At 39.3% G+C, this 12,370-nt stretch overlaps 1 protein-coding gene across 1 annotated transcript in view; it reads right to left on the bottom strand.

Moving 5' to 3' along the window:
- Positions 1-12,370, bottom strand: part of UVRAG (UV radiation resistance associated) — a 103,010-nt gene that overhangs the window by 71,094 nt on the left and 19,546 nt on the right. Inside the window, exons 4-6 of the mRNA XM_069883291.1 lie at positions 11,641-11,802; positions 9,365-9,439; positions 5,421-5,506 (exon numbers count right to left, since the gene is read on the bottom strand). Coding sequence (XP_069739392.1) covers positions 5,421-5,506; positions 9,365-9,439; positions 11,641-11,802 — 323 coding nt within the window. The remainder of the gene's footprint in view (positions 1-5,420; positions 5,507-9,364; positions 9,440-11,640; positions 11,803-12,370) is intronic.

Here is a 12,370-nt window from a genome sequence, read left to right on the forward strand (position 1 = left end):
CTTCTCTTATTTTTAACTATGTATCCAATACCAGCACTCCCCAGAGGGAACAGGGTAACAAAGAGACACCTATATTTCCATGCAGTCAGAATTGCAGAGGCAAGAGGCTGAATCCTACCTACTGCACAATTCCATTCAGTTAACTTCTCTCATGGAGATGAGGGTGGAAGGAGAGGAACCTAAGGGAAGCACAGCTTTATGTGGCTTACCTCTGGGTTTGTTCTCAAACGCTGCACAACGGGGACAGCAGGTTTTTTTCCTGCTTTCCCTCCTTTTCACCCCACCAAAAGTTTGGAAGCCTAAAAGTTTGGAATTGTTGCTTACAGCAACTATACAATAGCAAAGTCTGACTGAGCTACTGCCTGTCAAGGCACCAACACCGTGGCATCGTTCAAGACTCGTGCTTCTCCTTAGCTGTACACAGGTCCATGTACCCCCCAGACACACCTTAGCATATAGGATTTTAAGACCATGAAGACCTTGCTCACTCCACCATTCCCCACTCAAAGAGCTTATGAAAAGCAGCTTCAAGTTTAGCACATTTTCCATGCATTAAAAATAGCTGCCCAAAGGCAGTTACTATATTTGGCACATTCCATTGACTCGGTAGTCTCAGAGAAACTACTCTGAACTACTAATGAGGTTTTCAAGACTACAACCATTTATGTTGACTGCATATTTTTGTCTCTGTTTCTAGTTTCAGAGATCAACTTGTGTAAGTACTGTTCATTCAGTAAGACTGCTAATAAAAATGCCCAAGATAGGTAGAGTACAGCCAATTTTGTACTGCGTCCCCATATTTCAGTCTTAGTCACTTAAGATAGTTGATTTTGCCACCATCTCACAGTTTCAGACTGCAGACAAACACCACCTACATTTGTATTCTTAAATAATATCTCTTTAGTGATAAGATACACACTCTTCTTTAAACAAATAGTGATATTAAAAATAGCAAATCTTGAAACAAAGCCCGAGACTTCAAGCACAGCCCTGGCCACTGACAGATTATTAAATCAGAAGAGGACAGGCACACTTAAGGCATTGAGACTTATAACAATTTATAGTAATTTATATTTCTACTTGTCATGAATCGACATACCCAATGTCCAACAGTGCACTGCAAGTTTCTTCGAGCCTCTAACCTAGAAAGCAGCCACTACCTGCTAGCTCAGAAGTTGAGCTCTGGTCCTCCTCAAAGTAGTGTCTTGTCACTGGGCCATTTTAAGTCACTGAACTTGGGCCATCATTGCTGTGATATGAAACACAGGGAAATTGTTCACTTAAGTCTTATAACCTGATATGAAAAGTCATGTTTACCTGTCCAGGGCACTGCAACCAGATTCATTTCCTGATCACCAGAATCAAATGAAGACACAGCCTGTGAGGTCTCTGGAGTTGTTCTGTTTTTCGAGATTTAATCTACTAGATCTGGTGAACACGCAGCAATAGCAGAGAAAGCCCTTTACCACCTAGAAGTTTTAAGTCAACTTTAGCCAGCTTAGATATTAGCAATATTACAGCATTTGCCTGGAGCTGGTCTTTTCTTTATCTCCAGCACTCAAATTGTACCAGTGTCAGATTTTGCTGTTGTTGTTAAAAAGCAATATTTTTTAGAACAACAATATAACCAAAATGTTTTAATTTACACTAACTCTCTGGCTAAATAACACAAACATGCCATCCCATCCGCTGAAGGAATAGTTAAACCATACAGAAAGTGGTTTTGACTGGAGAGAGAAAAATACAGGAAGTAAAACTTCAAAGAGGCATGTTTCACTAGTTCTTAGGGCACATTTTGCATCCAGGCAGAATCTGGGACAATTTCAAGCACTTCCATGTTTGGAGGCACAAAAGCTGTTAGCAGACCAATTGCTCCAAGCGTCACAATACCATGAAAAGCTGTTGTAGAACACAAGACGTTATTTTTTATATCTTGGAACTGAAGTAAAATTTTAATAGATAGAACTTTAAGCTCTTTCTTTAGCGACTGCCAGCATATCTCATCTTCCCAACACTATTTAATTCTGAAAGGTCTATCTTCCAAAGTTTAAAGAAAAGAAAGGATAGAAAGCTAAGAGAAAACTAAACATTCCCATTCCCAATACTATTCCCATTAGTGCGGCAAACGTGCCGAGAGCTTGATTATGGAGACATGTCCAGAACATGACCTCAGATGTATTTGGCCCATTCCGAGTGTTATGTGAAAGGTGAAATGTGTTACCGTATAACCTATTACTACCGGCTACAAAATATTTAGAAAGCCTCTAAGTGACCTCTTTTCAGGAAATCTGACAATATGGCCAAGGGACAAAACACTCAAAAATTTAGCTTTCCAGTTGGGGTGGTTAATTTTTGTTAGTTAGCCTTTTTAAAACAAGCGGCTGGAAGAACATTTGTCATCTCCATATGGCATGAATAACTTATTAGCACCACTACATTTGCCTGAGGATCTTGTGCCTGCCCCAAAACAAGAAGGTTCACTAGCTACGGAGGTGCTGAGAACTTCTTTGTGTAAAGCTAAGTTCTTTGGGTACTTAAACTTTTCCTCCTGCATAATTAACTTGTAAATCCATGTAATTAAGCATCTGAGCACACAGGCACTATTTTAATCCAACACTCAAAACATTTTCTACTGTTCACACACTCTGGCATGCCTAATTATTTTTTTAATCAATAAAATTGGAGCCAAGCATGTGCTTTTCTTTAAGGCCTATTCACAAGCTTTGTAAGTTTTAGTTATTCACTTGTTCCAAGAAGTAAAAAAAAAAAAAGAAACCATTTCTCCTCAAAAACACAGTTTTGATAGCAGACAGAGACCAACCACCTAAGTTCTCAATTTTCAGGTTTCCAAGAGCTAAAAACATGTGCTCTCAATAGATTTTCACAATGTACACCTGATCACAGTGGCTATTCCACACCTGGTAGCACCGTACCAACAGAATAACTGGGACACAGATACCACCATCACCAGGACTTACTTTTTTTTTTCCAGAAGTTTAAACAAAGCCAGTACAAGCTGTTCTTCATAATCACATCTCATGAAACTATTAGGAAACCACACGTGCAGCTGGTGAATTTTTACTATAGACAAATATCAAATCATGAGAAAGTCTTCAAAATGTGGGATTTATATGACCAGATGCAAACCTTCAGAGTGTAGACACCTCCCTATACTCTTTATAGCCAATGGACAGAAGCAGGCAGACAGCAATTTATTTCCTCCCAAAGTACATGTCCTGTCAAATGAATAACAACTCAAGTTATGCCCAGCTCTGTTCTGGTTGTAAGTGGAACATGCTCTCACAAAAACTACCTTTGGAAAGAATTCATGGGATAGTTACTCAAGTCTGGACTCCCGGAAGAGGCGGCAAATCAGACTGCTTGGTAGCAGAAAAAGCACACCTGACAAAAAAAGACTAGAAAAAGAAATAAACACTACCATCAGTCTTTTGAGCTAGATATCAAAGGTCAGCAGCAGTAGAGAAAGTGTACCTGTAAAAAAGCAGAATTTAATGTCAGAGGGAGAAGAAAGAATTCAGGACTACACAGACAACTTTGCCCCAGTTCCCAAAGAGCTTTCCAAGCTAGGAAGGAAACAGGCAAAAATAACACCTAGGTATGGTCACAAATTATAATTTCTAACTTTTTCTGGAACTAGACAATGCAGTGGAACTAGGCTCCTTGATAAGGTAGGTTTCAGTGGATTCCACTGAAAAAGAATCCACAGCAGGCCTGGTGCTGAAGACTGGAATAAAATGTGCTTTACAGCACAAAGCAAAAAGAATGGAGGATGTCTTAGCTCAGAGGCAGGGCTAAACAGGATTTAAATCCAACTGCATGCCTAGAAACTGTAAGAGACAGTGCCTGCACTCTCACCTTCCCAAGACTGAGCAAAATGCATGACTCTTGTAATCAGGTTTCAAAACAGCACTGGTGATAATCCAGCAAGAAGAGCTTTATCAAAGCTGACATCTTCATTTCTTGTCAGACTTATGACAGACAGTCAGACAGTTTCAGAATTGGACAGGGTTAGGCAGCAGGGTTCCAGTTGGTCAAGTCCATGACCAGCTGGTATAGTAGTGTTTTTCTGGAGCATGCTTCATACTACAAAGAAGTGCAAAGGAAATGTGAAAAAATGCATGAACAAAGCAATCAGGATGACCAGCACACACTTTCTTCTTTCTATTTAACAAAGACTTAATGTTAGGTAGCGCAAGAGTTGTCTTCTAATGGACTGTGCCACAACTAAGCAGAACTTCATAACACACTCCCAACTGTTTTCCACTAAAAACAAGACAGAAATTTATAAAGCAGCCTTTAGTTTAAATACGCTTTACGAAATCAAGAAGCAGCATATTTAAATTTTAAGACAGCTTATCAAATCAAGAATTCTGAATAAGGAACCCAAAGTTCAATTTTCCTGCTGCTTTCCTCACTACAGAACAGAGCTAACACTTCTTGCAGGCAACAGTGACACCTACTGTTAACACTATTAAATGCATTCAACTTTTACAACTGGTAAAAAACCAAATGCATTTTTCCAAAGGCTTTTGAAAGCGTACTAAACATTTCCTTCTCAAGGGTTTCCTTTGTAGCATATCTATTGTTATTAATGCAGAACTGAAGTTATCAACCTGCCTTGTAAAAAGCCTTTTAAATAAAAATTACTCAAAGCTAACCTACTAAGTGTTTAAAACCTCTTTTATATCTCTCACAGTTAACATTCCTGAATTATTAAAATTAAAGCAGATCTAAAAAAAAAAGCCTGCTTGTTCACCTTCAGATTAGCATTTTGTGTTTTTCACACCAGAGACACCTAAGTAACCACCCAAAGTGCAGTCACTGTATCTTTCTTATACCATACACGTGTTGGAGTAACTGCATCCTGATTATGCAGTGCCTCTTTTCTGGATTACAACGAAGAGTTATGCAAAAGGTATGTTCAATTCAGTGGTTCAGCACAAAACACACCACAAACCCCTCCACACACAGGCACTTAGATGTGTAGCTGTTTTGTTCCAACTACAGCATCGCTCCACCAAGTTAAATTTTGGCAAGTTGCTTTATTTCCATTGTTCTAATTTATTTAAATAAATTCAAATTTTGTTAAGGAGAACAGAGTAGGGGCTTTCCACGGAAGCTCCACGATCTCAACATTCGCAAGGCAAGTCCATGGGCTAGCTCCACAGCCAGCTCTAGTCCAGAGTGTTCAAGTGTTGCCATGGCAGAAGCCTAGAAACCACCAAGGAACAAGCATACACCAGAAGCCCATGTCCCTGCTACCAGCAGTAGATCAGCATCACCTTAGATATCGCCTTGGCACATTCCAGTCCAGAAAGCCTTTTTATATTTGGAAAGGCTCCTTCCACACACACTGAAGAAATTACAATAACTACACAGAGTATTCTCAAAAACCTTACCTAAGCAAAGAGAAGACATCGTAAGAGTTACGAACAGAGTTCTGATCCACCTGGAGAAGACTATTCTTCATGGTACCTGAGTGATCCTTAAGGCAAAGAAAGAATGTTAATTTAAGAATCAAAATTTTTTTTTCATCTCGACTAAAAGCACGCACTTTTGATAGGAGAACAAATGATCTCACATTTAATGTATTTCAGTTTTCTGTCTTCATACAGTTTTATGTACAGTAGGTAGAAACAATTTAGGGCAGCAGTAAGTTCAAGTCTGTCCTACAACAGCACTTACCTACGAAGATATTAAAGACCTATTCCTTTATTTGGATTCTAGACATGGAGCACGTTTTATTGAATTTATAATCCATTGCCACACAAATTCTATGCCCAGAAACTCTGAAGGATACAATTTACAGTACTGCCAGTCTACAGCTTCATATCCAAGAGCCTATTCAGTAACGTGACAGAGATGTACAACATCACAAGATAAAGCTCTATTCTTTATCTACCCTGTAATATACTTAAAAGACCAAAGCAATCTTACTTTTGAATGATGCGAACAAGCTTTTGGAAGTTACAACAAAAGCACGTAATTCTAAGGTGACCAAAGTGTAGATTCTGCACAAGAGGCAGAACTAGTTTTATTTCTTTAAGGAGACAACAGAAAGGTAGTCATGAACTGAAAGGTACACTTGCTTCCCTAAATGTGCTTCCTGAGAAGAAATCCCTGCAAGACCAAAGCAAGTCTTATCAGTCACTAGCAGCAAGCATAAAATGGTTGAAAGAAAATTTGAACTTTAGGAAGGCATTGAAGAAGCAAAAGAAGCAGCAGACTGGTTTTCAGAAAGCCAGTATAGCATCCAGAAGTGATTCTGTTGAATAAAGTGGTTTCACACACAAGCATGCAGTGTCAGACAAAACAAAGCAGATTCAAAAACAAGCTAATGGATTAGGAATACTTCAAGTCTAGGCTGACAGCTTCAAAGAAAAACCCTGAAGCTCACATCTGTTTTACCGAAACGTTTGTCCAGTTCAAGCAGTTCAAAATAGAGTTTTAGTACATAATTATTAGAAGTAATGAAACTAGGAGAGGAAGAAGTGCTTCAGTGGTGCCATGCCCAAAAGGAAACAGGAAAAGGTGGACACAGTTGTGACAAAAGAAGTAGAATTCTGCTGAAACCTTCTAGCAAAATTGCTGTATAATTTGCTACAAAAATAATAATTAAAAAAACTTGAACAACTGTGTGAAAGTCAAGTGTGGTTAAGAACAAATCAGCTATTATTTGTAGCGCACGTTTGTATTTACATTGAGAAGAAAGCTGTAAATGCTAGAAAAGGAGTTACATGAGCACTGTCAGACACCTACAGTAAAGAACCAATACCCTTTGGCATTCAGAAGATACAAAAGGCTTTTGAACACTTATTTCTTCACAGAAAGGGTCATTGGGCATTGGAACAGGCTGCCCAGGGAGGTGGTTGAGTCACCTTCCCTGGAGGTGTTTAAGGCACGGGTGGATGAGGTGCTAAGGGGCATGGTTTAGTGTTTGATAGGAATGGTTGGACTCGATGATCCGGTGGGTCTCTTCCAACCTGGTTATTCTATTTTTTTTTTTATTATTTATTTTTCTATTTTTTTTCCCAATGTTTTTCTTGACATGAGCTACTCATCCATTGCAGCAAGCAAACTGCAACTTGAATAAGAATACTACCCGAAGAAAAATCTCATTTTTTTCCATTCTTATCAGCAACAGCCAAGCCGCCGCTAGACAGAAGAGACAGAAGAAAGATAAAATTCCAAATATCTAATTATCACTGAGCATACAGAATTTAAAACCCTTCTGACATTCAGTAGGAAAAAAAAAAAAAGTGAAGAGTCATTAACAAGTCTGAGGCCCTGGATATGGTTCTTTTATTTTGGTAAGGCAGTAAGCACTATACTATAATTGCCTTGCTTGACTAGAATTTCTCCAGCGGTGTTGCTGCTAGCGTTTCCTACTTTGCTCATTTTTGTGACAGGAACTTCCTAAAAAGCAAATATTTTGGACACAAACCTGCATTTTGAAGGTTACCTTATATGTAAGCGGGCTTGAAGGGTCTAAAAGTAGCAGCTAAGGTGCATTACCTAGTGAAGCTGTTAGCTTCCAGTGCTTCAGTTTTATACTGAACGTTTAGCAATTACAATATTCCCATACAGACATGTTGCTCTCACTGTTTGATCACCACAGAAATATCCATTTGATCAATAAATCCACAACTTTCATCAATAAACAGCTGTGACAATGCCTAATGTCTCTGCACTGCTTCAGTTTATTCTGCTGCAATTGCTTTCAGGCTCCAACCTCTCTTATTACAAGTACATTTACAGGGTAGAAAAGTGGGAATTTGCATTTAGTTCCAGATGGATCAAGCAATGCTCAGAAGTATAACCACAGTGCATTTTGAAACTTTGAGTTCATAAAACATTGCCAGAATGTTTTAGTCCACTTATAAGAAAATTTTCTTATTTTGGCTCATAAATGGCCTTAGTTAATGTAAGTCCCCGTAAATCTTCTTTGGCAATTTAATTAGCAGTCCAAAGAATTATTGAAATAACAAGGGTTACTTCAAGCAATGGGGGGGGAGGGGGGGAAGTCCTATCCTTTAACTTTGTCCATACTGAGATGGGCAAAAACAAAGGACACTTCCAACACTGACTGATGTACCTCTGTGCACAAGGTTTTTATACGTGCCAGTGCAAAGAAACAAAAACTGCTATTCCATCCATGTATGATCTCAAAAATTCAGGCTTGTGACTAAGACATCTTGCAGTATCAGAGGCCACCATGACCACCATAAAAAAAAAAAAAAAAAAAAAAGCACTGCAGGAGATCAGAAATCTGACACCGAAATTCCCTTCCTACAGAAGGTTTCAGGTAGTACTCCATAAGTAAAGCTAAGTAAAACCATCAGAGTGGGACTGTATAATATTTAGAAAACACAGCATTGAAATGAACTTTATAAAGTAAGACCAACTAAGATCAGAAATATGCCTTAGGCACACACAGCTTCAGAAGGTTACAGGAAGAACTTGCTTCTGCCAACTAGTTTGGCTTGAACAGCAGACAAGTCACTTAAATACAGGAGGTATGTACTATAAAAGTAAAGATTTAGGTAAAGGGATTAACAAATGAAGCAATCTGAAACTACAGCGCAGGGTGACAAATTTCTAGGCCTTGCAGGCAGAAAGAACTGAATAAATCGTAGGGAAGGATACAGAAGGAAATTATTTGCACTCTACGTAGGTTACAATCCATCTTCAACTGAGCTAGAGAGCATGTATGAAAGCCAAAAGCAAGATGTACTTTTAAACTTTATGAGCCAAGGAGCAAGTCCTGACAACAAACAATAAGGGAAGAGGACAGTGTTGCCATCACTGATTTTAGGCCCAGATTATTAATACCAGAATTGTGAAAAACCAGAATTGCATCCTGTTTCAGGAAAAGTGAGTTCACAGCACCAGGAAGCAGAGTCTGAACTGTGTATCAAACCATCTGCAACCCAGATAAAATAAATAGCTTCCCATTTAAAAGCAGCAAACTCTGGTTTTAAGAGTGATAACCAAAATTCAATGTGCTTTTATATTTGTCATGAAAATAAGACTTAACCGCCACACGATTTTCAAAGCATTCTACACGAGATGTCTGCCTCAAAGAATAAAGTCAAGGCTTTTTTGCAGTAACTAGGGGGTTTTGGGACCTAAAATGAACTCTAAGTCTTTCCAAAACAGCTCAGATGTCCATGCAACACAGGCGAGATAACAGCTCTTATCAGTCACGTCAAAAAAGTATTTCTTCTCAAAATTAAGCATTTTAAATGTTCTGAGCATCCAAGTGTGAAAATTCAACTTTAGAAGTTGACTTTCAGCTTGTCATCAGCACTAACAAGCCAGAACAAATATCAAATATCTTTACCTTCTGTTCAAATGAAGCTCCGTAATAACCATCATTGAGACCAAAAATAATCTCATTTGGGTTTCTTGCATGTATCTGCAAGAAGAGAAAACATGTAATTTTACAGTCAGCTTACTACGACTTTACACTGCAAATGAGCATAAATTGCTCTAATGGTCAAATGCAGTTTTTCAGCACCTGTAATTCTAGCACATAAAACTTGAGAAAACTGAATTTAACTACAGATAATGCATTTGTTTCACAGCTTTTACAACAGTCACTGAGTATGTTCAGCCACTCCGCCTCGAAATCAGAAACAGTGGCCAGAGCATCTTTCCTATTGTTGCATTTCCAGCTGACAAAAGTAACTAAGACAGCTAGAAACTAATCAAAGAGGTAAGTCTCAAGAGTAAATAGCTTTCACATGATTATTATCTAAATATTACTCAATATTAGGCTTTTGTGGTCATATTAGATACAAAATTAGTGTTCAGTGCTACAGCTAATAACCTGCTATCAATGTAAAGAACATTACTTCATGTAAAATCATGCACTACGGAATAGTCCTTAGGAAGCCATTTCTTTTGTCCAGTAAAAACAAATTGAAACCTACACTCTGAAGGGTCTAGCAGTGATAAGTTAATTTTCTTCATAGCAGTCCACATGGTACTCTGTTTTAGACCTGTGATTGATGTGTTACCTACACTGTTTTAATGCCTTTTATCTATTGCTGAACAGCGCTTGCACAGCATCAAGGCCTTTGGTGTTTCTCAATCTCACTTTGCCCCCGCAGTGAATAGGGCTGGGGATGCACAAAAGCGTGAGAGCAGACACAGCTGGGACAGCTGGCCTGAAGTGGTCAACAGCCTGATGTCCAGATGCAGATCCTTGACAAGTGGTGTCACTCAGGGGTCTGTACTGGGACCAATGCTGTTTAATATTTTCATCAATGATACAGATGGCGAGATCAAGTGCACCTTCAGCAAGTTTGTAGATGACACCAAGCTGAGTGGTGCAGTTGTCACTCCAGAGGGACCTGGACAGGCTGGAGAAGTGGGCCTGTGAGAACCCCATGAGGTTTAACAAGGCCAAGTGCAAGGTCCTACACCTGGGTCGGGGCAATCTGCAGTTTCAATACAGAATGGGGCACAACATTGACTGAGAGCAGCCCTGTGGAGAAGGACTTGGGGGTGCTCATTTATGAGAAGCTCAACATGAGCTGGCAATGCACACTTGCAGTCCACAAGGCAAAATGTATCCTGAGCTCCATCAAAAGAAGCATAGCCAGCAGGTCCAGAGAGGTGATTCTGTCCCTCTACTCCTACGAGAAAGCTGGGGAGGGACTTTTTACAAGGGCACATAATGATAGAACGAGGGGGCATGCCTTTAAATTGGAAGGGGAAGATTTAGACTAGACATTAGAAAGAAATCCTTCATGACGAGGGGGGCAAGACACTGGAACAGGCTGCCCAGAGAACTTGTGGATGCCCCCTTCCTGCAAGTGTTCAAGGCCAGGTTGGATGGGGCCTTGAGCAGCCTGGTCTAATGGGAGGTGTCCCTACCCATGGCAGCAGGGAGGTGGAAATTAGATGATCTTTAAGGTCCCTTCCAACCTAAATCATTCTATAATTCTATGAACTGGCCAAAGGGATTATAGCAGGTTAGCAGTAAAAACTAGGGGTCAGTCTTTGCAAGGCAGCTGTTGCCCCAGGACTGGCTGTTGGGAGGTGGTAAGTGACCACCTTGGCATCACTTATGTATTTTTGTTCCCGATTTCCCCTTTTTCCTTTCATGTATTAAGGTGTCTTTTATCTCACCCTAGGAGTTTTTCTCTCACTCTTGCAATATGGGTTTCTTTTTGAATAACTTATTTACTCTAAGCTCCACATTAAAGAGAACACCTCACATTTCACCTCTTCTCGGACTGAAGAGCTTTGATGAAGTGTCATTACTATGAGAACGGATTAAAACTACCATACAAGCAAACATTATAATCTACATTCATTTAACTATACTTACAATCATATAGCTGTGCCCTTGAATAAAGGCACTACAATTTAGAGCAGAGCGCTCACAGTATCATTTAAGAGGCTCAGTCAACAACAGTTGACAGAGTTAAATATTCAACTAGTCAAGACTTAAAGTGCTGAAGTAAGCTAACATGCATCTCTGCAATCAAACTTTAAGATACACCCTTCAAATGCATTTATTTCCTCTCTTAGCCTACTATATATTTGGTCATCCAGACGTTTTATTTCCTAGAATAAAAAGTTGAGAGGAAACCATTTTCACATTACCTGCTGGCCCAAGTACTTTAACCCATCTAGATTGACCTTCCATTCAATCAAAAGCTGAAAGTGCTCCTTCTTGCCTCCCCAGATCCTCACAACAAAGCAAGAGACAGAGGTATCGAGACGATCAGGCATTATTCCAAAGTCCAGACTCCTCCATGTTGGATTCTGTAGGTATTCAAAGAGGGATAAAAACAACTCAAACAAGATAAACTAATTCTAAAATTCAGAAAACAGCGAAGTCCGTGTCAAAGAACAAAAAAACCTGAAGAATAATGAATACCAGCCGATTCAAGGTTTACATGGAGTCGAAGCCAACAGGCTCTGCTGCTTCCTTATTCTGTTTTCTAGAGAGAATTCTCAGTTTAAAAGATACACGCCATACTTCAGAAACTCATGAGTGGGTTCTGCTTCCTTCCATTATAAGGTGCTGAAGAATAACTTCAGAATTTACTAATTCAGTCGAGCCAAATCAGGAACTTCGAAGTGGAAGTAACATTCCTTCCCAAGTTATAATTCAGCCTCTGAAAACTAGGGTACAACTTATTTTGCTAAAGTTAAAATGCTATTTTATTCCCCAATAATTATGTATGCATAATTTATTTACAGGTTCATTCACATTCTTCCCCTCCTTGATTGATGCTGATGGCAGTCCTCAAACATTGTCACTAAGAGCTCCTCTTCCCTCCAAGAGACTAGACTTGCAATTCAGCTTTACAGAAGCAGCATATGTTAA

This window comes from Phaenicophaeus curvirostris, chromosome 1 (assembly GCF_032191515.1).
Source record: "Phaenicophaeus curvirostris isolate KB17595 chromosome 1, BPBGC_Pcur_1.0, whole genome shotgun sequence".
NCBI classification, from domain to species: domain Eukaryota; kingdom Metazoa; phylum Chordata; class Aves; order Cuculiformes; family Cuculidae; genus Phaenicophaeus; species Phaenicophaeus curvirostris.